Below are 27,434 nucleotides of genomic sequence, written 5' to 3' on the forward strand. Positions count from 1 at the left end.
TGTCCTCACACTCTTAAGCAAAATGACCGCATTGAAAGAAAATACAAACATTTAGCTGAGACATCTCAAACTCTCTTACTTGCATCTCAAGGTACCACATCTCTATTGGGTAGAAGCTTTCTCCACTAACATTTATTTGATCAACAGATTACCTATTAGAGGATTGCTTAAGTCACCTTTGGAACTACTCTTTCATACCTATCCAGACTACTCAAGACTTAAAGTGTTTGGTTGTGGTTGTTTTACCTAGCTTAAACCTACACTACATCAAAATTGGAGAGTAAAAGAAAACCTTGTGTTTTCTAGGATATAGCCTTTAGCATAAAGGCTATAGCTGCCTTGATCCTACTACACAAAGGATTTATATATCAAGGCATATGGTTTTTTTATGAAAATCAATTTCCATTTCATACTATCTTCAGCTCTTGTCCAGAAGCTAAGTCTGAACATAATACATCCCCAATGAATCCCAATATTGATTTGGCATTCTCCATTCCAACTACTGTTTCTCCACATAGTTTTAAATTCCTCGTCACAATTGTCTTTTACATCCAGTTCAAGTACATTGCCTACAATTACAACTTCCACATTGGTTCCACTTCAATCCAATATAGAAGCTTCCACCTTCAATCCAATACATAAGCTTCCACTTTACTCCCTGCTACTACTGATGCTTATCTAACGGTTACAAGGTCAAAGCCAGGCATTTATAAGCCCAAAGCTTACTCAACTACCAAACATCCATTACATGTTTTGTGGATTTTGTTCCCAACACCTATCTTCAAGCTTCAAAGCACTTATTGAAGATTTGCTATGCAAGCTGAGTTTAATGCCTTGCAATCTATAGGCACTTGGACACTGGTCCCTTGAAGCCATACTCAAAATATAATTGGATGTAAATGGGTATTCAGGATCAAGAAAAATCATGATGGTTCATTTGACGAGTATAAAGCAAGGCTTGTAGCTGAGGGCTTCCATCAACAAGAAGGTCTGGATTTTTAAGAAACCTTTAGTCCAGTTGCAAAGCCAGTAACAATCAGAATTCTTCTCTGCTTGGTAATCCAATAAAATTGGTTTCTTAACCAGTTAGACATCAACAATGCTTTCCTACGTGGAGATCTCAAATAGGATGTTTTTATGCATTAACCACCTGGTTTATGTGATTCAAACCTTCATAATCATGTGTGCAAGCTCAGAAAGTCACTTATGGGTTAAAACAAGCTCATAAAGCTTGGTTTGGCAAGCTTTTTCAAGCTCTGTAATCTTTTGGATTCCCACAATCTACCTCTGATGCCATACTATTTGTTCTCAAAGCCTCTATTCCAGTTATTGTTTTGGTGTATGTAGATGAAATATTGGTAACAGGACTTAATCCTTCTCTCTGTCAACATTTCATTCAAAAATCAAGTAAAGTCTTCCATGTCAAAGACTTAGGCCTTCTGCATTAATCTTCAGAAGGTATTTTTCTTCATCAAAGCAAGAATCTTCTTAATTTGCTTAAAAAGACTAACATGGAAGATGCAAAACCATGTTCAACTCCACTGAGTACTCAAAAGCTTGATCGCACTAGTCCACTCCTTTCTAATGCTACTGTATATAGATCAATTGTTAGAGCCTTACAGTATTTAACTTGGACCAGACCTAACTTATCATTTGTTGTCAATCAAGTCTGCCAATTCATGCATGCTCCAAGGGAACTTCACCTCCAAGCTGCTAAAAGAATCCTAAGGTTTCTTAAAGGGTTAATTACACAAGGTTTGAGGTTCAAGAAAGGTGTTATTAGCCTCGCTGCATATTCTGATGTAGATTGGGCAGGATGTACTTTTGACAGAAGATCCACTAGTGGATATTGCATCTTTTTAGGCTCTAATCGCATTAGTTGGAGTGCTAAAAAGCAACCAATTGTTGCTAGATCTTCCACAGAGGCGGAGTATCATTCTTTAGCTCACACTGTACACAGAACATACTTGGATATGCAAAGTTTTTAAAGATATTGGCCTTTCTCTGTCTACAGTTCCAAAAGTCTGGTGTGACAATATTTCTGCCATATCACTTGCTTCTAATCCTGTTTTCCATGCAAGACTAAGCATGTTGAAATAGATTATCATTACATCAAAGAATTAGTTCTTACCAATCTCATTAAAGTCCAGTATGTCTACAATGTAGATTAGTTAGCTAACATTCATACCAAGTCCTTCTCTAAACACAGGTTTTTGTATCTACAATCCAAGCTGTCACTTGGACCTTTTGATGCTACCAATTTCAGCTTGAGGGGTGTAAAGAGACTAAAATTAGTTATCTTCATTGTGTAACTGTAAAAATTAGTTTGTTAAATTGACCTTGTAATTAGTTGGATCAGTTAAGGGTATTTCTGTAATTGTAATGATTGGTACAAAGCTATATGCACCAAAGATACATTGTAATTAAAGTGTAATGAAATGAAGAGGAGTGTCCAGTACAACAAATTCTCTCAATGTTCTTGAGTTTCTACAATTGTCATTGTCCCTCTAATTCACACAATCATTCACTCAAGAGATTTCAGTCTTTCTCGAACATGGGTAGGTATACCACAGGTCATAATACAAGTGAATGACAGTTTTTTTTTTTCAAGTGTCTCTCCACTTGTATTATAACACGTGGTGTATCAATCCATGTTCCGAGTACAATGAAAAAAAAATTTCACTCACTGACGACTGACGAGTGTTGCTAGTTTTGAGTCAATTGGAGTAGGATGGTGGTTACTTGTTAGAAGTGATGAGTTATTTCGTAACTTTGTCAAGCATGCACATGGGCTGATGATCCAAAAATTCTCTCTACTGCTTTAATCGATTTCAATTGGCAACTTTGTCACGTCTGTAACAGAAAGAGAGCACACAAGAGACAATTGTAAATGTTTTGATATCTTGATTTAGACAATTGTGAAACATGTGATACAAAATTATTACAAGAAAAACGTATAAGAATCTAAAGGTATACACATATGTGGCTTTCTCGTAGTGGAGATATTGTTTCTACAATACTTTTATTATCTATTACACTCAGTATAATGTAGCATCGGAGTCAAATCCCATGTTTTAATGTAGAAGTTAACTAAGATATTATTGATGTCATGTTGGACCATTCTATAGCTTAATTATCTCCTTTTATCATTGTTAATAGCAACTCCCTTTTAAATAAAAGAAGTTAGTGAGTAAAATGGGATGTTTGGAAGTGTTTTTAAAAAAACAAGCACTTTTAAATCACCTGAAGTGTTTTTGGCCATGTTTTGGCAGAAAAAAAAGTAGGAGTGCTTATAGGTGGAAAAAATTACTTTGAAGTGCTTCTTGAAAGAAGTTGTGTGCTTCTTTTACAAAGCACTTTAAATATTTTTCCAAGAAGCCCATGTGCTTTTTTGAGAAAGTATTTTGCAATTTTAAACAATTTCAATGTGCTTCTAATAGAAGCGGTTTTACTGAAATGAAACAGTTACAAACGAATCTAAAAATAATATTCCTATATTCACAAAAACACCAATGATATAAATGGGTAATCGGCCCAATACACAATCAGTACAAGTGGGCTTGGACTTCCAATTTTTAGACAGCCCAAACTACAAACCACGATAAAAACAAAAACAAAAAAATAAAAATATTTTGGATAATTCTACAATCTACAGGCAGCGTGAGCAAAACAGAGCCCTTCTTCTTTACACGGAGGGAAAAAGAGAGACAGAGACCGAGTTCCATTTCAATGGCAGTTTCTTCCATGTCTTCAATCCTAATTCCTTCACTTCCTCTCTCCAATTCTTCTGCATTTCCGACTTCCAAGCCAAAGCTTTCTTCTTTCGCTTTGCCCTCGGCCAACAATGCCTTAAAGCTCAGAGCTTCCAGACCCTCACAGTCATCCACTAGGGTTTATGCCGCTCCTGAAGTCTTGGAGTCCCAGGAAACCCTAATCCCACCTCCAGAAACCCTCGAGGTTTATTTTTCTTGCCCATTTGTTTTTGTTTCATTTTTCTTTTAATTTACAATTTGCCAATGCTGTGTTTTGGCTGCTGAGAAAATGTGGGAAAAGGAGAATAATTTTCCCTAATTTTTTATTTCTTTTTTAAAATGTTGATATTGTAGTAGTGGGTTTTGTTTTAATTTGCTTAATTTTTATGCAGTTATATTTCTGCAATTTTTTACCATTTCTTAAATATTTGTTATCTGCGTGTGTTTTAGGTTGGAAGTTCTGAGACCCCGAGTACTTCATCACTCAGTATTGGTGGAGATGGAGATAAGGTATATTATTACTAACTTATTAATGTTTCATAGAAGGGGGAAAATCTGAATTGTGGAATTTTAATAGTTTTATAATTTGAACTGAGGAAGATTGACTTAACTTTTTTATTTTGATTAATTTTTGGAAATTTAACTTAAGTTCGTTACTTCGATCTATTAAGGGTTTGCAAGTTCACTGAGGTGGGAACATATTCTTCCATTAGTAGAGTTTTGGTGTAATATTAAATCTAGTCCAATTGGATGAAGTGATGCAGAATGAAGATATAGTATATTGATGTCAAGTTTGACACTTAGAAGCTTAGTGTCAAATCTTTTTATTAAGTTATTGGGGGATATCTGCCCATGCGTAAATGCAAAACCTCGGACTAGATTTGTCGTTGGCGCTGGTATGTCAAATGTAAATGCAAAACAACCAATTGTTTAATTTTACCTTGATCTTTTGTTTGAGTGGTCTATGACTTTCTTGTTGTCTGGTATGACCTAGGTTCCTGATTGAACTTTTGAGTACTTGGTGCTTTATGTTTCGGATCTGTATTTTTGTAATGATCTTTTCCAAAGTCTGTTTGTTAACTGTGCCATTACAGATGGTAGAGCTTTGTCCTATTTCTTATAATTTTTATTTAATCCTGACCCGGGATTGAACCTCTTTTAGTTATGACAAGGGTATGCAGATTCTGCTGTTTAATTACTGTATAAAACAGTAAGATTGTGGAGGGACATTTACCGATTCATAACCTTTCAACAGCCTCCAACATAGTAAGAACGTTTGCTAGTGGCAAATGGATCCCCATATTTGATTCCCTACTGATTTGATGAACACGGGGTTCATCGTGGCTTGGGGCTATTTGGCTAGAATGATTTATTACTTATGTATCTGGGACATTTTGGAATGGCAGAAAGTAACTAAGTGGCTGAGGACCAGCTAGATTACTGCTGTCAGTGCTATTCTTGATTTGTCAAATCATACTTTAAATTGTCAAACTTAAAGAAGAAAGGTCTAATTTATTAATTTGTTTCCCACAATTGTTTTAACAGCTGCACATGTATTCTGATTATCTAAAGGAGTTTCTGTTTTCAGGCCTCACCGAAGCAGAAAATCAGGATTAAACTGAGGTCTTACTTTGTGCCATTGATAGAAGATTCCTGCAAGCAGATAATGGATGCTGCTAGGAACACAAATGCAAAAACAATGGGTCCTGTACCCTTGCCAACTAAAAAGCGAATCTACTGTGTTCTCAAATCTCCCCATGTCCACAAGGATGCAAGGTTCCATTTTGAGATTCGTACCCACCAACGCCTCATTGATATTCTATACCCAACTGCACAAACAATAGATTCCTTAATGCAACTTGACCTTCCTGCTGGAGTTGATGTGGAGGTCAAACTGTGAAGAAGCAGGGCAGCAGCTTAGGTATTTTTATTTATCAGCTTCTGAAGGTTTGCTTCCTTCTAGTACATTATCATCTCTCACGTTTGAATAGAAATATTATACATAAATGATTAAAGTTGGAATGCAGGTTCATATATGTAAGTCGATAAAAATCTTTTTCTTTGTGTTTTTTTTTAACCAATGTTCATCCAAAGAAAGATGACACCTTTATCAATTCTATACTGGAATGGATGTACTTCCTTTCACCTTTTTCAATTATGGTGGAGGGTTTTAATAGTTTTCAGATGACCTGTTTCTGGTCAAGCTTTGGGAGTAATAAACTGATGTAACTATTTTTAGTGCTGTAGCTCTGTTTTACTTGCTCATTCTGTTAAGGTAGATGTTCGTGTTCTTGTGTGGCTTACAATTTAACGGTTCCTGCTTCATTTATATTTTCCTGCGTTAATATGATTTTTGATGACTATGTTCATTTCATGCTTGCTTTTACAATTTTCGATGACTACATTCGTTGTGATCCATATCCTTGATGCGTGTCATCCTGCTGTTTTCATTGCAAGCAAACTTACTTGTTTTTATCATAGTTTATGCTGGGGGGGGTGTCAAATATGTACCTTTCTTGTATATTTTGCTATCTTCCTGTGTTTGAACTTTTTTTGTTGGCCTCTAAAATGTACTAAACGTACTTTTCCACGTCAGGTGTTGAATTTCTTTGAAGAACATGTGAAAGAGAATACAAAGGTTCACGTTCATTTTGTAGAGGGTGAATGACTGCAGGATTACGTTTATCGAATGCATTTTGACACCTGAAATTCATTTCTTTTGTGTATGTTGTAAGCAATTTCTGCCCTTGGATCTCAAGTTGAAGAATAGAGATAAAGAGTTCCTCTTTTGACATTATTTTATATCGTTGTAGTTGCATATTACTTTTCTCTTTGAAGTAGTCATGTTAGAATTGTATCAACTTCCTAAACATGCAATGTCATTACCATATTAGCTCCGCATTGTGTATCTTTTCGATTATTCTACATGTCTCGGCATCATTTCACTTTTGTGGTAGCTCCGTTGAGAAATTCTGTTGTTAATGTGTCAATTGGAGATGACAAGGAAAAAAATTGTGTAGGCTTGTGGATAATATCGTTTTCGAAGTGAAGAATCTAAACCCCCAGAAAGCACAGCTTGTGCAGCTGATTCTGGCAGTTTTGGACTAGTTTGGTCATCCGAATCCAAACTTATGGGCCAAATTCTTGTCGTACTTTCGTTAATGCCACTGGAATCCTATTACTTGTTCTATAGTAGTGGGAGTTAATATACCAGTCCAAGCCATATTTCAGTCTCAGCTTAATCCTGTTTCAACAATTCTGCTATGAAGTACTTGAAATTTTACAGACCCCGTTCTACAGAGAACATTTTCGACGATATAGGTACAAACGACGAAGATGATATCTGTTGAAATTTTTTGATCATACAGGTTTCCGCTCTCATTTGACTCCTCGTACTCATTACGAAGGAGATGCGAAGAGAGACTATATATGGCCGAAAATGAGAGCCGAAATTTGCATGGTCTTTGATCAAGAACTGATCTTGTCTAGCTATTATTTTGCTTCAATTTTGGCTCACGATTTCTTAGAAAGCGCACTGGCGCATCCCCTTGGCGATTAAACTGAACAATTCTGGCCTGCTTTCGTATATCCTCCGTGAGATTTTTGTTGCCGTTGTTAGTGAATGACTGAATGTCAGAGTGAGATTGGGGGAGAGTCGATGAAATCTTTTTTTCTTTAGGTGCAAATGGAATCCACATTTTAACAACTTGGTAATCGTTATAATCGTGAAAGAGTAATGCTATATTTATCATATATTTATATTATTATTTGTACTACCTCGTTAATAGATTTAAATTCATCAATATATGTGGATTTTATCTTTATAATCATAACATTTTTTATCTAGAAAAGAGTGATTTATAATAAAAAAATAAAATATATTTTGATTTCGTTTTCGTTTTTTTTTTTTCTTTAAAGATGGGGGCAAGATAAGAAGGAACGCGGAGAATGGGAGGTTTGACTATGGAGTGAGAGGACAAGGCAAGCACTCTTTGGCCCCACTTCGTGAGGATCCCATTCAAATCCAAATGGTAAGGATCTAATAATCTTTACATTCTAATCGTTTATTGTATATCGTGCAGTCAGTTTTTGTCAATTACTATTTAGATAGAATCCAAATCTGTCTAATATGCCACTCCGAAGAAAATGGTGAACTACAATATTACTGTAGTTTAAGTGGGTTTTATACTTGTATATAGAAGAATCAGACAACTTAAATTCAGTACTTATAATATTATTGCTATACTAGTGTAAGTTTAAGATATTGATGTTATTAAACTCATGAGTTTAATATACTTGTAACGCATTCAAATTTTTCGGCTTACTATAAGAGTATGATCTTATATTAGTATCATACTCACTTTTTCCAACCTACCATGGAAGGCCATAGGCTTTGATTTGATTTAAGTTTTGGGGGCTTCGTTAGGAGAGCATGCTTAATCTCTAATCTCTAATATTAAAAAGCCAGAATCCCACTTTTGTGTCTCAAAGTTTCACCAAAAATAATTGGACCAAAAAATACCTAAAACAAAAAAAAATTCAAAACTTAACAAAAAAATTATTGGACCAAAAAATACCTTAAACAACTATACTTTTGACTGGCATCTTTCTTTGTTCCAACTTCTTTCTCGCCTAATAAGTGACATATTTAATTGTATTTAAATCTTACATCACTCAACCATATGATATTTTTTATTTGTCATTGCTGATAATTTATCACATGATTTATGTTCCTAGCATTGTTCAGGATATTGTCTTAATCATTAATTGTTTTCAATGAACACATGTATAAAATGGTAAGAGATCTTCTGCAATAAAGTTATCATTGACAAGTACAAATTGTGAAAATTAATATTGAATTATGTATGTCACATGACGTGCCGTGATTGAAAAATAAATAAATAAAGTCTTTTGCACGCACGAGAGCGTGTCTAGGAAGACTATTTTTAATGATGTGAGTTTGTAGTTGTTTGTGTGCATTTGATCACATATAATTTTACTTTTTTGGGTTTGCCACTTTTATTACCCCATTGGGCAAGTTTTACTTAAATACGAGTAAGTCGACCTCATCCTGATAAACGCAGGGTTCTACTCTTTGAATCCTACTCGACCTCAGTATGATAAAAGGCACCACCGTTGCATTGACTCTGGACCATCTCAATTCAGTCACCCTGATGAATGTATTAGACTCAAACAAGTAGTTAGCATTGTAGTAGCAACGCACTTTTGAATATGCAAGAAGAGGAGTATTTATACGTGATCAGAGTCCTTGTAGGTGTTGTAAACCTTGAAAGATTATTCTTTACCCATATTTGCATTCTACTTGCTTGAACAAATGATATTATCTACACTAAGTGGGAGGGGGTGAGCTTAGCCTCATAATGAGCTAGCAATAATGTGGTTCAAATTCACTTTTGACGAAAATTGAACCTATAACCTCTTACTTACAAGTGAAAATGAAAATTTGAACACTGTTAATATGTGACAAAATCTGCAAGCACTCCATATGATATTGCCAAGATTCCGGTTAACAAAAAAATTTAATAAACATTAAGATCATAGGGTAACAAAAAAAAAAAAAAAAAAAAATAGAGCTATTCCAATAATTGAGGATCTGCTCCTGACCAAAATAATAAAGAACAAGGATTTTGAGGGTGCGCTAAAATTAACATATTTCGTTTGTTTTGAATTTTGAATGTAATAGAATATATTTATAGGGTTTGTTTAGAAGAGTGTTTATTAATAAGGCTTATTATATTAGCATCCCAAATATTGTTGAATACACCCCACATTTGTTTTTTCAATTGAAAGTTATCTTAATACACCCCACATTCTTTTCTTTAATATCCTTACACCCCACACTCTCAACATACACCCCACATTTTTTTACCTACACTCCAATTCACATTTAAGTGCAAATACATATTTTATGTTTTTTCTTTTATAAATTTTTTACTCAATGAAACCGGATTGAAGAAGAATGTGGGGTTGATAGAACACCTCCATGAATCATTGGGTTGAAGAATTTCATTGTATGTACAAAACAACCAATCATATGTGCATCCGCGAGAGCTTTCGGTATCACAACCAAAGAGGCGAGTAGCTTGACTTGGACGCTCCTCTCCTTCCCTTCCTATTTGGGTGTAATTTGAAACGTTATAACGAGAATCCACAAGTTCTGAGTCCTCTCTATGAAAATCGTCAAAACAAGGCAGATTTGTTGATTTCATACGGAGATGAAGCTGTAGTGGTATGGTGAATGAAAATCAGGAGGCTATTGATTAATATCTCTAGCCTTTAAAGTTGTGATCAACGTGTTTGTAGTTCCATTGATTTAGGTTTTGTTCTACAATAGAGGATGAGATTGGTTTTGATAGTTGAAGAAAAATAACTGCAGGATATACATGTTAAAGTTGTGATTTGGGGTGTATTTAGATTTTTTATTTAACTTTATGAGGTTAAAATTGTCATTGCATATTAGATATATAAGTCATTTAATATTGAATTTTAATATGGGGTGTACTCAACATTATGTAGGGTGCTAATAAAAAAAAATTTTAATAAAATTATTTTTAGAACTATAATTTTTAGTAAAAATACAAGTGAGTCCTGAAAAAACACTTAATGCTTTTGAAACTTAAAAATATTTTCTCTAAAATCGCATTCAGCTATCTTAAAAGTAATTCCAAACGATTCATTGAGACTAATCTTCTAAATGGACCAACAATAATAAATTGTTACTGACCTCGCTGTTAGTAACATTTAAATTTAATAATTGTCATTTATAAAGAAGAATAATGCTAATAGAAAAGTAGTAACAAATAGCTTTATCGGCTATTTCTACAATTGTTTTTATAAACAAAAATTGTTTGAGTAGTGATGCTAACTTTTAGGAAGTGCTTTTAAATTATTAAAAGCACATTTAGAGATTTTTTTTTATAACCAATTCTTTGTAAAAATATAAATTTATTTAGGAAAAGTACTTGAAATGACTACAACAAGAAGAACAAGTTATGTGCTTCCTGGATGAAGCACTTCAAGCAGTGGCGGAGCTAGAATTTTAACCTAGGAAAAGCCAAAAGTCTTAATCTGAAACGCTATCATGATCTTACAAATTTATTCTATTGTGTGGTGAGCAACCAATCCCCATTGTTTGAGTCTAGTATGATGTTGTCATCATCATCCTCTACTTAAACCTAAACCCCAAGCCTCTCTTTCTTCCTCTCTCCCTCAACTGATCCAAGACCAGAGTCCTCCTTAAAGCTCCCAAGCAACAGATTACCTGAACTCTATAGGAGCCACCAATCTCAAATCAAACCCGATGAAAAAAGATAAAGTAAAAACGTCGAATTGCAGTCCTGAGCATATGGAAAAGCTTTGAAAATGTAAATTTTTCTGTGTAAAAATAAAAATTTAAGATAGGTCTAGAACCATCCTAGTCCCTTCATGAACCTGCCTCAGACTTCAATTTCTTTTGAAACTCAAAAAATATTTTTCAAAAAGTTAACAATTATTAATTGTTAATTGTCAATAAGTTAACAATTATTAATTGTTAATAAAAAGGGAATAGTTGAATATAATGCATAAATATGATTATTCTTTGCTCTTATTTTCTTTGAAGCTAATCATTGGTCTAAAAAGGATACGTGACCTAATTTTTAATGACAAAAACAGTAATTGAAGGGGATTATTAGACCTGGCATTCGTGTCGTGTTTCTCGTGTTCATGTCATTTTCGTGTCATACCCGATATCTTAATGGGCCGTGTCGTGTAACATCCGTTAAAATAAACAGGTAAAATGACTCGACCTGATAATATTAACAGGTAATATGACCCAACCAGTTACCCGTTAAGAAATATATTTTTATCCAATAAATAATCAAATGAAAAACATAATATTAAATAAGTATATACGTACCATATTATCACATTCAAAACATAAAAACCCATTTGTCTTTCAAGTATTACATATTTACATACCCAAAATAGAGCACAATAATAAATAAAAAACATTAGAACATTGCAAAATATCAAATGTTCAAAAGATTTGCAAAATTAAGGGAGTTATATTTCAAGGTTTGGAACCTTGCACATTTTCTGACAATCAAACTCTTCAATTTTCATCGATCACCATGGGAAATGGTATTGGAACTTGGGCTTGAAATATTGTCTTCAAGAGTTATATTGATGATATTTTCAGTGAGGCTTTCTACATTAGCAATCTCTTCTCATTTATCCTATGGCTATTGTTTAAGGAAAGTCTTTAATAAATTTGTAATTAATGTAGAAGTGTGAAAAATATAGAAAAGATATATAAATGCTCGTAATGACACACTTCACAACTTTCGTAAAGGGCTTAACTTTGAAATGCGTCACTATAATCATATAAATCATAGATCAAAATTTAACCGTTGATTGTTATTTACATTTATGCTTCATTTTTCTCACCAAATTTTGTTTTTTCAGATTTTGTTTTTTGAAAACGTGATCTATTAGAGGATACAGGAAAATGAACTGTTTGGATCATTGACATTATGTTCAGAGTTTTACCGTTAGTGAATATATTGCTTGGTGTTTATAAAGTCTCTATAAACTATATAACATCGACTCATATTTCAATTAACAGTAAATATCGGGACGTGATATCAAAGATCCGAACTGTTCATCTTCCTACATCCCCCAAAAGATCATGTTTTCAAAAAAGAAAATTTTAAAAATGAAATTCAATATAAAGAATAAAGCCTAAACGACAATCGATGGTTAAATACAAATTTAAGGTTTATGGATTATAGTGTCGGATTTCAAATTTGACCCCTTCACGAAGATTGTAAAGCTTGTAAATACAAGTGATTGTATTTTTTTTTTAACATTTCTTACACTTCTACAATAATTATTATTAATTTTATTACTTTTACACTCAAATAAAAAACACTATTCATGACGGTTTGGAGGGTTTTAAAAATCTAAATGATAATGTAAGTGTAACCATTGTCTACTCATGGAGGACTAATGAATCACGAGTGTTTATATATTCTTTCACATTTTTCATACTTGTAGGGATGTCTTATTGCCTATACTAATACTATACTAGTTGATTTTAATTTTGGACAACAACATGTTAAGTAAAATTTATCCTATTAATGATAATAAGAAACTCTCATAATAAAAATAAATTAATTAATAAAACTTAATTTTTTTAACTTATATAGAATAATAATACAAAAATATATATTTAATATAGAATATACCAATATATACAATATGGCTATTGTATTTTATAATAAATTTTTTACTAATTAAACTTTAAAATTATAATTTATTTTTCTTAACGGGTCGAAATGGGTTAACCAATAATGACCCAATTAGTTCGTGTTGACCCGAAACCTGTTATTTTCATGTCGTGTAAGAAACTGTCGGGTCTAGGGATTATGATGTGTGGGATGGAGTGGGGCCTCACAAAAGCAAGTTAGCTTGGGATTTGACAATCAAGGCCTTTCGTCTTTTTTTATACAGGAGCTTTAATGAAAAGGGTTTCTCAAAACTTTTCATTAACAAAAAAACTATCTATTAACTTTATTTAATAAAAAGGCTTAAACTTTAATAAAAATGGTTCAAATTTTAATGAAAATGACAAAAGTTAAAAACAAAAAAAACCAACAAATACTAACGTGCAAGACCACTCGTCACATCACACACTCTCCCTCACTCAACCGTTCAACCTCTTTCTCTCTCCGTTCACCTCACCCATTCACATTAACTTTTTTTTTCTTCTTTTTTTGTTTCACCTGTCCTGTCACATCCCGGTCCGGGGTCCACCACATCCCGGGTCCGCCTCCGCCGTAGCACAATATTGTCCGCTTTGGGCCCTTACCACACCCTCACGGTTTTGTTTCTAGGAACTCACACGAGAACTTCCTAGTAGGACACCCATCATGGGATTGCTCTCGCGCGCTACTCGCTTAACTTTGGAGTTTCTACTGAACCCGAAACCAGTGAGCTCCCAAAAGGCCTCGTGCTAGGTAGGGATGAGAATAAACATATAAGGATCACTCCCCTGGTCGATGTGGACCCCACTTAGGGGTCCGACATCCTCGTCGGCACACCACGGCCAGGGTTAGGCTCTGATACCAAACTGACACACCTCGACCGAAATCAGGGCGTGCTGGCCGTCACGTGAGGGTGACCGAGCGAGTTGGTGAAGTTGCTTATAGGCTTGAGTTGCCTTCTGAGCTAGCTAAAGTGTTGCTTACAGGCTTGAGTTGCCTTCTGAGCTAGCTAAAGTGCATAATGTTTTTCATGTGTCCATGCTTCGTCATTACGTTGCGGATCCGTCAAATATGATACCTCCTCAACCATTGGAAATTAATCCGGATTTGACGTATGATGAAGAACCAGTAACGATTCTGGATTGGAAGGAAAAGGTTCAGAGGAACAAGACTGTGAGTTTAGTGAAAGTTTTGTGGAGGAATCACTCAGTGGAGGAGGCTATTTGGGAGACGGAAGGTCGAATGAGAGATTTATATCCTCGATTGTTCTATGGTTACTAGTAGCTAGTTGAGTTGTTTTGAATTTTGGGATGAAATTTTATTAAGATGGGTAGGTGTGACAGCCCATCCCGAATTATTCGTACTGTAGGTGTGAAATGACATTTTTGCCCCTAGTGGGTATTTGTCATTTTGTGTGGTTGTTTTGTTGTTGGCTGGTTGCATCTGAACCACACATTCACCTCATCCCCATCATCTTCTCCCGTGTCTCTATCTCTGTGTCACGAACTCTCTTTCTCTCTCTCTTCTTCTTCTTTCTTCGTACAGACAATACCAAAAACCCGTGAAAACGTTGCAGATCGAGGTGGAATTTATACCTTTGTGTTCGTGAGGACCATACGAGTCCAACCATACCAATTTCAGGTAAGAAATCCTTTGATTTCACGTTGAACCAGAGAACCCCGATTTTGGTCACTGTTCATGCACACGTGAAATGTTGTTTTTCAGGGAATTTGAAGCTTGTAGGAAGTTAAGTGAGGTCCTTAGGAAGCTCGGGGTGGTTCGTTGGAAGGATTTGGACATTAGGATCGTGAGTTGCAAATTTGGCCGGTTTTCCTCGAATTTCTCCAGTGTGATCCCGTGATCTTGGAGGTTTCAAACAAGTACAACGTTGTTCTACTCATCTCCAGCTTTCCATTGGTGCAAATTTCATAGAAATTGGTGAAGAATCGAGTGAGAAACGAAGATTGGAAAAATTCCCAGTTTTCCGGCGACCGGCGTTTCGCCGGAGAAGAAGACGGAATATTCCATCAGTTTGGACGGAATATTCTAACATCGTTAGTCAGTTTTAACGGAATCTGTTAGGGTTTAACGAAATATTCTTGACATGGCCACACGTGGAGGGCTCGTCTGGCCGTGCCTTGGCCAGCGCGTGTGACGTCAGAAAATTATTTTAAAAATATGGGGATGTTCGTGAGGTTGAGTAGATCACGTTGGTGTATTCACACACCCCATTTGAGCATTTTATGAGAAGTTACTACGTAGTTTTGGTTTTGTGTTTTAAATTAACATTTTTATAGTTGTTTCGCATATAGGTGAAACCTATCCCGAGGACGAGCGCAATCACTCGAGACAAGGGGGTTATGACCCTTCCACATACCAGTGAGTGGGCTTTTGGTTTTTTGTATATACCTATATACTTGTGGTTTTTCCCAGAAAATGAAATGGAATGTTTATATGTTTTAAATGTCATGCATTGCGTTTGCCTATTTATCTATGCATTAGTAGTTGCATGTATGTATGTTAGGTGCTGCGGACGCACAGGTAAGTGCCAGGTAAATTATGGTTTATGATTGTAATTAGTAGTTGTGTGTGATGCATAGAGAACTCATATCCTGCACCCCCGGTGTTAGTGCTCCCGCCCAGAGTAGGGCACAGTCCTTCACGTGATGTTCACCTCCCACACCACACGCTCATCTTGGATCCAAGTTAGGTGCACAGTCCTGCCGTACAGACCACTATAGGTGGTTCCGACTCGTAGGTGACCCGCGATTATTTGCCCGGTCTTCACGTGATCGTAGCACTTAAGCTTATTTATTTACACCCAGTCCTGTCGTACATACCACTTTAGGTGGTTCTGACTCGTGTGCAGGTATAGTTAGTGAGTTGGGGATTTAAGCTCTAGATTCAGCTGTACAGGTCACGTTAGGTGGCTCCGGCTGACATGTTATTTGCATTGATTAACATTACCTGGGTTACTTACATTTTATGTGGAGGCATTCGACATGGCATATTTCTGAGCATGTTTTCGATATATGTGTATATTTTATTTTCTGGGAAACTATACAGGTTTTACGGCGAGGGGTTAGAACTTTTGTTAATGAAATGATTTTGAAAAGCTTTGTTTTTGCCCACTCACACTTTCTGTTTTGCGCCCTTCTAGGTTCTAGTTTGAGTTGCTCTTTGGTGGCTTACTAGGAATCCACGGCATATCTAACAGATTATCACCAATGTAAGACCACTTCTGGGTGTGTTTAGTTAGTGTTTGTTCCTCTGAACTGCATTAGGTTTTCTATGCTTTGAATATTGTTTTTCACTCTTACACTTGCACTCGCATGTTAACTACTCTGTGTGTAGTTTGATTTTTATTTATTCGTACTTTTATTATTATCTTTTGCTTCCGCACTGTGTACATGGTTACGTCACCCTCACGTGATGGCCAACACGCCTTGATTTCGGTTGCATTGTCACATCCCAGTCCGGGGTCCACCACATCCTGGGCCGGCCTCCGCCGTAGCACAATATTGTCCGCTTTGGGCCCTTACCACACCCTCACGGTTTTGTTTCTGGGAACTCACACGAGAACTTCCTAGTAGGTCACCCGTCATGGGATTGCTCTCGCACATTACTCGCTTAACTTCGAAGTTCCTACGGAACCCAAAGCCAGTGAGCTCCCAAAAGACCTCGTGCTAGGTAGGGATGAGAATAAACATATAAGGATCACTCCCCTGGTCGATGTGGGATCTTACATCTCCCCACTCGTCTCTCTCATTTCACCTCACTCCACAAACAATTTATTTTTTATTTTTATTTTTATTTTTATTTTATTATTTGTTTATTTGACTATTCTTTCAATTTTTTTAGAACAAGCTAACTAATAATATTACAAGATAAAAAATAAAGAAAATTTTCATTATTCAATTTTATGAATACTAATAATGTCACTATTTCTTAAACAGAACATTGACTACTTCTTAAATTTGAACACTATTTCTTAAACTGAACATTGACTACTTCTTAAACTGAACAAACTATTTTGTAAACTGAACACTAACTATTTCTTAAACTGAACGCTAGTACTATTACTATTTTGTAAACTAAACACTGACTATTTCTTAAATAGAACACCTTGTAAACTAAACATTGATTATTTCTTAAACCTAACACTAGTACTATCACTATTTCGTAAACTAAATAGACTATTTATTAAACCAAGTAATAGTACTATCACTATTTCGTAAACTAAGCATTGACTATTTCTTAAACCAAACACTAGTAGTATCACTATTTTGTAAACTAGTATTATCACCATTTCGTAAACTAAACACTAACTATTTCTTAAAATGGAACACTAGCACTATCATTGTTATTTAAACTAAACACTGACTATTTTATAAACTGAACACTAAAAGGTTCAAAATTTGAAGCTCTCTTCTCATTATCATATAAATCACTGGCAATAATATTTATATTCTTACAGAGTTAAAAGATCAGAAAAGCTAATGTGCTTTCATTGAGGATCATAGTCTAATATTTTGTATTTTTAGGTTTTAGCTGGTTAGGGTTAAAATTAATAAAGAATTTCATAATTTGAACATGGGGTGATGATCAGATGCTACCCCACGTGTAGGGCTATGCGGTAGTCATGTATAGATGTCATCAATATATTTTTTTTCATCTCAAATTTCTCTCTCTCTCTCTCTCTCTCTCTCTAAAAAATTTTGGGGTTTGTTGATGTCAGTTTTAATGGATTTGGTTGGCATTCTCTTCTCTCTACCCTCACAGTCTCTCTCTATTTATGAACCTTTTCCTTCCGGATGGAATATTTAAAAAGTAATTTGGGTGCTGCTTTTGCACTTTTGGTTTTCTGTTGAATTGATAGATGCTTACTTTTGCACTACTCGCTTGCACACCCGCTTTGTGTTGAACAAGTTTTTGTGTTTTTTTGTTTTTTATCTCTTGTCCTTATCATTAAATAAAAGTTATTAGGTGACTTTTGATTAAAACTCAAAGTTTTGAAGTCATTTTAATTAGTTTTCCTTTTTTATATTTGGTGTGGTGTCCCCCTTACAAACTCAGACGCTTCCTTCAACTTTAATACTTATTGACAGGTTATGGTTACTACAGTGGTGAAAAAGAGTGTTGCTCTTGCATTATGGCGGGAAATCGAAACATATCAGTTCTTTAATTTAACTTCTAATCTAACAAATTTATAGTTTTACAAAAAGAAAAAAAAAATTAGTTACGTAATCCATTACGCATGATAAGTTGTGATTTCATTTTCTTTTGCTTTTGAGTGCAATTTTGAATAATACGTAATTATATTCTTAATTCGTACTAACAAGGGATTGTTTTATTTTTAATTGAATCTCCTAGCAAGGAAATATATGTAATTTTTGTTTTGAATTTTCAACAAGAAGTTGGGAGGCCAAAAGTGTGTATCAATTTCTCTTAGCTCTTCAAAACATTAACCAGTAAGAAGTCGTTCAACTATGGAATAAACGTTATCTTAATTTTAATGTTTTAACTGAAAATGTAGTTCGTCTATCTATTGAAAAACAATTAGATGATTGAACGATTTGATAATAGTTAATTTAAAAGTGACATAAAAATGGAAGGTTCACATAATTAAGCAATGAGAAGAATATGAAGTAGTAGATTGCTTTGATGGATAGGTTTTTCCTTTCAACACCCTACATTCTAAGTTTAATCTCTCCATCCATTTGCATAGTTTAGAGTAGTAATATTACTTTGTAATTGAAACAGTGAAAAAGATTAAGGACATGCGGGAGCCAAAAATTACTCCCCATGTAATTGAGCCACTAATGCCTAAAGGAGAGTGAGACTTGGAGCACAAGACTTCATTGCTTATGTAAAGGTCAATTATCTCACTTACAAGAGATATGGAAGAACGTATGAAATGAATATTAAATTCTCCGGCCATTATATCAAACACTCACTAACTTAAGCATCGAAGTTTTTTCTTTTAGATACCCTCCATGTTCTCTCATTGATGGCAGTTGAAGATGATGTTATAGCTTCTCAACAAGGGTACAACATCATTGCTGGAGGAGACATACAATTTCGCTCCAACAGGAGATGATAACTTTTAAATTGGAAGGATAAATGACTTGAAATCTACACTGCAGTAGCACCTTATGACCAGGGGCAGTTTTGGACATGTGCAATACGTGCTCTTGCACGGTGCCCCCAATTTTAAAGGGCCCTAAAAGACGATATTATCTACATATATACCAACTTGGTTTGTTGTAAAAAAATTCATCTTTAGAAAATTTTCTAGGTTGAGCATACGGATAAGAGACGTTATATACATAAGAGAAATCACTAGCTTGATTATGCTGGCTTTGCTTAAATCGAAATTTTATTTACTTATTTCATAATTTTTATTAATTTGAACTATAACTCACAACTAATAATAATTTTTATTAATTTGAACTATAACTTACAACTAATAATACTCCATTTACATCTCTTATGCAACTCGGGCTGGCTTTGGTTCGGGAATCGAGCTGGAAATTGGTTACCGAAAACTGCAAACAAGAAACACAAACCAAATTAAACCCAACTTGAAATTTAAAAGCCTGAATTTGATTTTAAAATCCCCAGATTGAAAACCCTCCATTTAAAGATCTCCAAAATCGTAAACCCGAATTCGATTTAAGAAACCCCTAATCAAAACCCCTAATTCGATTTCAAAATCCTCTAGTTAAAAACCATAATTTGATTTCCAAATCATCAAGTGGTTCATTCCGAAATAAACATGAAATTAATCCGAGTTACGGTAAAATTTCGTACTTTCTAGGCTTGTTCGGCGAAAGTCTTTGGTGAAAGTCGACGATGGGAGTTCGAAATGGAACATGAAGTTCCCACGCTATTATGGAAATTGACGGGAAGAAACATAGAGAGGGAGTCGCAGCCGAGAAGAAACAAAGAGACGGAGTCTGAGTCATTGGAGAAGATGAACTTGGAGGTATGTTGTGTTGAGGTGTAGTGTGGTGTGGTGTGGTGCGGTACGACCAGAGAAGAAATAGAGATGGAAGTAGGGCTGGAAATTTTTCCTAAAAATCTCAAACCAAACAAAAAAAATACCAATACCATACCGAAAAATTCTCAAATCAATAAGATTGAAATTTTCAGGATCCTTACCAAATCAATCACAAGCCATTCGGTATGGAAATCGAGATTACATATTTAATTGTTCAGGAATCTTGTACTGAATCGAAAAAATATATATATTTATTTTGGTTGCATTCATGATGAATGTTGAATTTAAATAGTTTGATAATAGACTATATTAGAAATAAAAGTATGAAATTAAGTAGTTTGAAACTTTGGAACATCAATTTGACATTGTATGAATGAATTGGTATTTCAATTAGTATGAAATTCCAAATTTATATGAGGTTAAAAAAATCTAAATTTCAATTGATATGAAATTGGGGAAAGCCCAAATTTTAGCCCATATTAAAAAAATCTCAAATTTCAACCCAAAAGCCCAAAACCCAAAATCCAACCCCGATCCATATCAAAATACCGAAAACATTTTAGGAATCTCGAAAATTAGGAATACCGAAATTTCGGTTTGGGATTTGGGATCCAATACCGAACCACCCCCAGAGAGAGAGAGAGAAATGGAACTGAGAGAGGCTTTTAAGTGAAAAATCTTAGGTTCGAATCTCGTGGATAGCGAATTTGATACCAAATTAGATTATTCGTTGTGTGGCTTAGTCGAAATTCTCTCTCCTTTTAGTGTAAAATATATCATTGTACTAAAAATAAATGTTGTGTTTGAACAATTTGGTACAAACTCTATGCATAATCCGACATGTCAGCGTACGTTATGGGTGAATCAATTTATAGTCCAAGACGAATAGCATAGTCGGCACACAAAAAACCTGTGATTGTAGCCATGTGTGAAGAAATTAATATTTCCCTAATCGAATTACAGTCACAAACATGTTAAATGTTCAACTTTGCACTCTACCATACAAAGTTTCTCTGACAACATATTTTAGATGGCGTATGAGCACGTTCACTATTAGACTCTACACGTGGAGAACGTAACTCTGATAGTACTATGAAAGAAGTTTCACTATAAAATTAAGTATGTAAAGTTTCTTAATTTCTCAATACGGGATTCACATTCTCATCACCCACCATTGTATCTTCTGTAACAATCAGCATCTCAATACATAACTTTGTATGGTGTTGTTACATTATTCTTTTCGATGACAGTTTGGTTCAAAGGTCATGCCGAATCTCTTTATCTTACCAGCTTCGCGATACAACTGAAACAATCAATTTTTTTTTTGTAACAGATGATTTTTTACGTAACCTATTGGGGCTGATTTTAAATTAGCTTCAACTTGATAAAATTGGAAGTTTTAACAAAATACTTCCGGTACTGTTCACTTTTAACGAAAATTACACTTTTACTCTAAAAAATCACTCAAGGTACTATTCACTTACAACACCTTTTTGTCATTTTGATTAAAACTCAAAATTTTCAAGTCATTTTCATTAGTTTTCTTTATAAAATTTTCTAGGATAAATTACACAAAACTACCTCAACTATTTGTCTCACGACACTATCATACCTCATCTTTTAAAATTGACAATGTCATACCTCATCTTTACAATTTGGTCCCATGTTATACCTTCCATTAGCTTAGCCGTGAATTTCTTAGTTAAATGCTGACGTGGCTTGATCCGGGACCCATTTTCAATTAAAAAATTAATAAAATATTAAAAAAATAATTTACCCTTCAAAAAAACAAAAATAAAAAAATAAAAAATAAAAAATAAAGAACCCAAACACCTATCTTCCCCGACCCCTTCCTCTTCGGTCTTTTTGATTGATGGAATCCAAGTGCTTTACCCTTGGTCGTGTTTTTATTTTTGTCGCAAATTTCTTCTTTTTTGTTTTTCTTTATCTGTTGTTTTTTTATTTTCGGAACATTATCTTCTTTTTTTTTAAAGAAAAACTTGCTCAGATCCACATAACATCAATACTATTAGAGTGGGGCCCCATAATATGTCGCATGTTAACAAATATTTTAGAAAAATTCAAATCAAAGAACCATTTGATATGTGGCACTCTTACTAAAGTATAAAATTGATCGATTTATAAATTTATGGACCATTTTGACAAGATGAGTCAATTTCAAAAGAAAAACTTGTGTGGAGCTTAATCTATCTTACGGAGTGGCAGTACCATCCACTCAAAACTTGTCACATGAAGAATTTTAAGTATAATTTTCTCCTTTTTTTTTTATATTCAAATTTATCATAATTATTTTTCATTCTATTTAATATATAACATCAAATTAATCTAACGAACTCTTTTTTTCCTCTCTCTCTTTTTTCTTCTCAAATTTTCCGTTCCGTATGAAAGTGGACATCTCAACTTTAGCTTTGCAAGCATGCTTCTAAAAAATGTCCAGATGCATGTATTTTCTGAGAGGAAATAAGTGTTAACCAAAATAAAGTGAAGATAACAAATACATTGTGAAATTCAACTCCATAATCAGGAGTGAGTCTGTATGTTTATATTTATAAAGACTTAAGAGTTTATATTTATAAAGTGAAGATAACAAATACATTGTGAAATTCAACTCCATAATCAGGAGTGAGTCTGTACGTTTATATTTATAAAGACTTTAGAGTTTATATTTATAAAGTGAAGATAACAAATACATTGTGAAATTCAACTCCATAATCAGGGTCGGGTCGGCGAATTCAGAGGCATACCAGTGGTAGTGGGTAGGGAAAATTGAGGGCTTGGAGTGGCGGTCGACGTTGAAAATGAAGGTCTTGAGGGTTTGATCGGCGGTCTACGGGGCGATTTGGGCTGAGAATTTGAATAATGTGAAGTTAGACTACTTCCATTGATTCAGCCTCGGAGGCTTCAATTACCAATCTGGGTTGGTCGATTTCGGGGAGAGGGGTAGGCAGCAGAGAAGGAGGAATGGGTTTTGGGGGGGGGGGGGGGGGGGGGGGGGGGGAGGGGGGAGATGTTGGCGTGGGTGGGGAGGGGGTCGGGGGTTGCAGAGAAGGGGAAGGGGTTGGGGATGATGGGGGTTTGGTTATTTTTTTATTTTTTTTATTTTTAAGGGTAAATTATTATTATTTTAATAGAAATGAGTCTCGGATCAAGCTACATCAGTATTTAACTGAGAAATTTACGGCCAAGCTAACGGAAGGTATAACATTGGACCAAATTCTAAAGATGAGGTATGACATTGTCAATTTTAAAAGATGAGGTATGATAGTGTTGTGAGACCAATAGTTGAGATAGTTTTTTGTCATTTACCCAATTTTCTAAATACTATCTGGCATTTTGAAATTACACATCTGTTAGGTCACCAACGTTAGGTGCTAACATGCACAAATATTGAAGCTCACTATGAGATTGATTAAGATTGATTATGGGAATTCAAAACTCCATAGATGACTTCAGAGTTAAAACTCACGTCAATATTTTTCACTTCATCACCTAATGCTAATAGCCTAATATTTGCCTAATTTTTTAAAAGATAATGCTAGGAAGACCAAAATTTTTAAACCAAATAATGTGTCTCCAATAAGAAATAAACACATTAATTGACACTTAATTAATTATACAATCATCTACAACCATATTATTTGGTTTGCAAATTTGATTGCCCTTACATTATCATTTTCAAAACGTTTAATAGTTATTTAAAATATATTAAATCTAGTAAAAGAAAATTTTGAGTAGTTATTCTTATTTAATCTTTCGGGTTTTTAGTTTCTCAAATTGGAGAAAACTTATGTGGGGCTTAATTTGCCACTAAATCTTGCTAAGTGATACTACCATCCACTCAAAGCTTGCCACGTGGCTAGCTTTAAGTTTGTGTGTATATATATATATATATATATATATATATTTTTTTTTTTTTTTTTTTCCATTCTTCTATACTTAAATATCTCATGATTAATTTTCTTTCTAATAAGTACACACCACAGATTCATCCAACGGCTCATTTTTTTCTCTCTTCTTCCGTCTCTCTCCTTTTTTTGTCAAATTTTCCCTAGCATATGCATTCTTCGCTCACCCGCACTATTTCTTGCGTTTCTTCATAAGAAACTGGGGAAAGAGTATTAGTTTGTGAGTTAATCTTTATCCTACAAGGATTAGAATTTTAACTGTAAACTCTTTAAGTCTTTATAAATATAAACGTACAGACTCACTCCAGATTATGGAGTTGAATTTCACAATGTATTTGTTATCTTCACTTTATTTTGGTTAACACTTATTTCCTCTCAGAAAATACATGCATCTGGACATTTTCTAGAAGCATGCTTGAAAAGCTAAAGTTAAGATGTCCACTTTAATACGGAACCGAAAATTTGAGAAGAAAAGAGAGAGAGGAAAAAAAGAGTTCGTTAGATTAATTTGATGCTATATATTAAATAGAATAAAAAATAATTATCATAAATTTGAATATAAAAAAAAAGGAAAAAATTATACTTAAAATTCTTCATGTGACAAGTTTTGAGTGGATGGTACTGCCACTCAGTAAGATAGGTTAAACTCGACACAAGTTTTTCTCTTAAAATTGACTCATCTTATCAAAATGGTCCATAAATTAAAAAATAGATCAATTTTATATTCTACATATCAAATGGTTCTTTTATTTGAATTTTTCTAAAATATTTGTTAATATGCGACATATTATGGGGCCCCACTCTAATAGTATTGATGCTACGTGGATCTCAGCAAGTTTTTCTTTAAAAAAAAAGAAGATAATGTTCCGAAAATAAAAAAACAACAGATAAAGAAAAACAAAAAAGAAGAAATTTGCTACAAAAATAAAAACACGACCTAGGGTAAAGCACTTGGATTCAATCAATCAAAAAGACCTACTTGGACAGTTAGTTGGACTGAACTTGACCTAAAAACCAGATGAAGAAAAAAAAAGGAAAAAACAACAGCACAAGAGAACTTTTTTTTTTTTTTAAACAATAAATTTTGTTAAATTAGATATTAAATTAATCATTCACGATTTTTAAGTTCATATTATCATGCAAAGATTCAACTCCGACCACTTTTGAACGGTACAGAAGATTAGATGCATGTTTAGATGGAAGGCCATACACGAAGGAGAGTAAATTTGTTTCTGAAAGTTACAGTACATTTGGATTTTTTTATAAATTTTAATTCTGTGCTTCCATTGGACCAACCCTCCTCCACCCCGCAATCCCACACTTCCATTTTTCTTTCTTCCTTCATTATCTGGTAATTATTTTCTTCCAACTTTCCCAAAATTTCCATGAAAGTTCCGGTCATAACTCGGGCCCGGTTTAAGGCCTCCCCTTTTCTCTCAACTCCCAAAGTCCTCTCCCCTCACTTCTCTATCCTCTCAAATTCTCAAGCCCCCTCGACTCCCATGGCTGCCTGCATCCACACTCAAAGCCACCCACTTTGTTGGGATTCAAACAGGTCCACATCCGACGAAGACGGCTACCATTTCATGAAGTTCTGCCGCCGCAGTTTCTCTGATCAGGTTTCCTGCGCACCCATTTCCCAAAATCGCACGAAAACAACTCAGACGCGCAGAATCGTGGAGGATCTCGGCCCCGATGAAGATCTATGGCTCAGAATGCAGGATGAAGCTCGCTCGGATATAGATGAAGAACCCACCTTGTCAGATTACTATTACACTTCGATTCTGTCGCATCCTTCTCTGGAAAGTGCTTTAGCCCACCATCTGTCTGTGAAATTAAGCAATCCTAGCCTCTCCTGTGCGACCCTAGTGGATATTTTCATGGGGGTGTTCGCACAGGATCAGGAAGTGGTCAGGGCCGTGAAGGATGATCTGAGTGCGGTGAAGGAGCGGGACCCGGCGTGCGTGAGTTACACGCACTGCCTCTTGAATTTCAAGGGATTTCTTGCGTGCCAAGCCCACCGGGCGGCGCACAAATTGTGGTTGCAGGGGAGGAAGGTCCTGGCTTTGCTGATTCAGAACAGGGTGTCCGAAATTTTCGCGGTGGACATTCACCCGGGAGCGAAAATCGGAAGCGGGATACTGCTGGACCACGCCACCGGGCTCGTGGTGGGAGAGACGGCGGTGATTGGGAACAATGTGTCAATTTTGCACAGTGTGACTTTGGGAGGGACCGGAAAGGCATCTGGGGACCGGCACCCCAAAATTGGGGATGGGGTGCTGATTGGGGCAGGGACCTGTATATTGGGGAACATTAGGATTGGGGAAGGGGCAAAGATTGGGGCTGGGTCTGTGGTGATAAAGGAAGTGCCGGCGAGGACAACGGTGGTTGGGAATCCGGCCAAGTTGCTTGGAGGGAAAAATCCAGTTAAGTTGGACAAGATGCCTAGTTTTACTATGGACCATACTTCCAATATAGCTGAGTGGTATGATTACGTTGTTTAAGAGTAACTTACATGAAACGGGTGCTCTTGTTATTTAGAGGCCCGTTTGGATCTTTTGAAAAATTTTAGTTGTTTTTTTGGGGATTTTTTCTGCTTGTGGTTTAAGTGTGAATTGAATTTCTCCTATTAGCATATAGAGAGCCTCCTGCCTCGATGCAGATTATGTAACATGTAATGGGGTTTGTATTCTTTCTCAGAATTGGTGTTTCAGTATTATTGTGTGTACTGTTTTGTACTATTGTAAGATGTTAAGATTATTGTTTGTTTTGAATGTCAAAGTTCGGGGTTAGCATGTTTACTTGTGATGATTTTAGCTCGGTTAGTTAGAAGCATTCAAGATGTAATGCACCGGTTTTAGCTCGGTTAGTTAGAAGCATTCAAGATGTAATGCCCGGTACGTTGTCACTGTATCTTTGGGATAATGTATGTCGACACATCAGACGTCTTGTGTTTGAATTCTACTCGATTTCAGTTGTATAGAAAACGTTGTTGTCATTGATTGATTCAATGAGTATTGTTAGAAAAGAAGATCAGATTAGGCTAAGGTCGTTCCCCCAAGTGTTTTTGGTTTGCAAAAGCAGCAAAAGAGATCATGAGAACCCATGACAGCAACTTCTTCCGGGCCACTTCTTGTTCCGGATATCATCTCTTATGGTGGTTCCGGCATTGCTTTTGCGCAAAAAGGGTTGAGTCTTTCCATAAATCAGGGAATAGAAGGGATCTAACTCATTCAAATTTATTTTCTTCGAACATCGAATCGCCTATCAACCTTGGAGAGATTATCATTTCCACGACATATGGCATCACTGCCAGAGTGGTAGTTGGCAACAAACGCAAAGACATGGTCCAAGAAGAACTAATAACAGCTGTTAGGGAAGGTGCAAATGCAACGGGTGGCTTCGAGGTGGATGATATATTCCCATCCAACAAAATACTTCATGTGAATTGCTGTGATCAGTGGAATGAGGGATAACTTGAGAATAT

The 27,434-nt window shown here is 35.3% G+C and overlaps 2 protein-coding genes across 3 annotated transcripts; both read left to right on the forward strand.

The window, feature by feature from the left end:
- The first annotated feature begins 3,648 nt into the window (after positions 1–3,648).
- LOC137715488 (small ribosomal subunit protein uS10c-like) lies at positions 3,649–6,649 on the forward strand. Of its 2 annotated transcripts, none has more exons than XM_068454835.1 (4): positions 3,649–3,957; positions 4,203–4,262; positions 5,341–5,699; positions 6,349–6,649. In XM_068454835.1, exons 1-3 carry the CDS (start codon positions 3,730–3,732, stop codon positions 5,650–5,652), a joined length of 600 nt encoding a protein of 199 aa, XP_068310936.1. In that variant the 5' UTR covers positions 3,649–3,729; the 3' UTR covers positions 5,653–5,699; positions 6,349–6,649. The 2 variants fall into 2 exon arrangements, with proteins under 2 accessions (XP_068310936.1, XP_068310935.1); XM_068454834.1 differs by having other exon boundaries at positions 5,341–5,673.
- An 18,445-nt stretch (positions 6,650–25,094) lies between these two features.
- Positions 25,095–26,748, forward strand: LOC137715208 (serine acetyltransferase 1, chloroplastic-like). The gene has a single exon (XM_068454453.1). It carries the CDS (start codon positions 25,333–25,335, stop codon positions 26,449–26,451), a length of 1,119 nt encoding a protein of 372 aa, XP_068310554.1. The 5' UTR covers positions 25,095–25,332; the 3' UTR covers positions 26,452–26,748.
- The last annotated feature ends 686 nt before the right edge of the window (positions 26,749–27,434 follow it).

The sequence above is a fragment of the Pyrus communis genome, chromosome 14, assembly GCF_963583255.1.
Source record: "Pyrus communis chromosome 14, drPyrComm1.1, whole genome shotgun sequence".
Taxonomy (NCBI): domain Eukaryota; kingdom Viridiplantae; phylum Streptophyta; class Magnoliopsida; order Rosales; family Rosaceae; genus Pyrus; species Pyrus communis.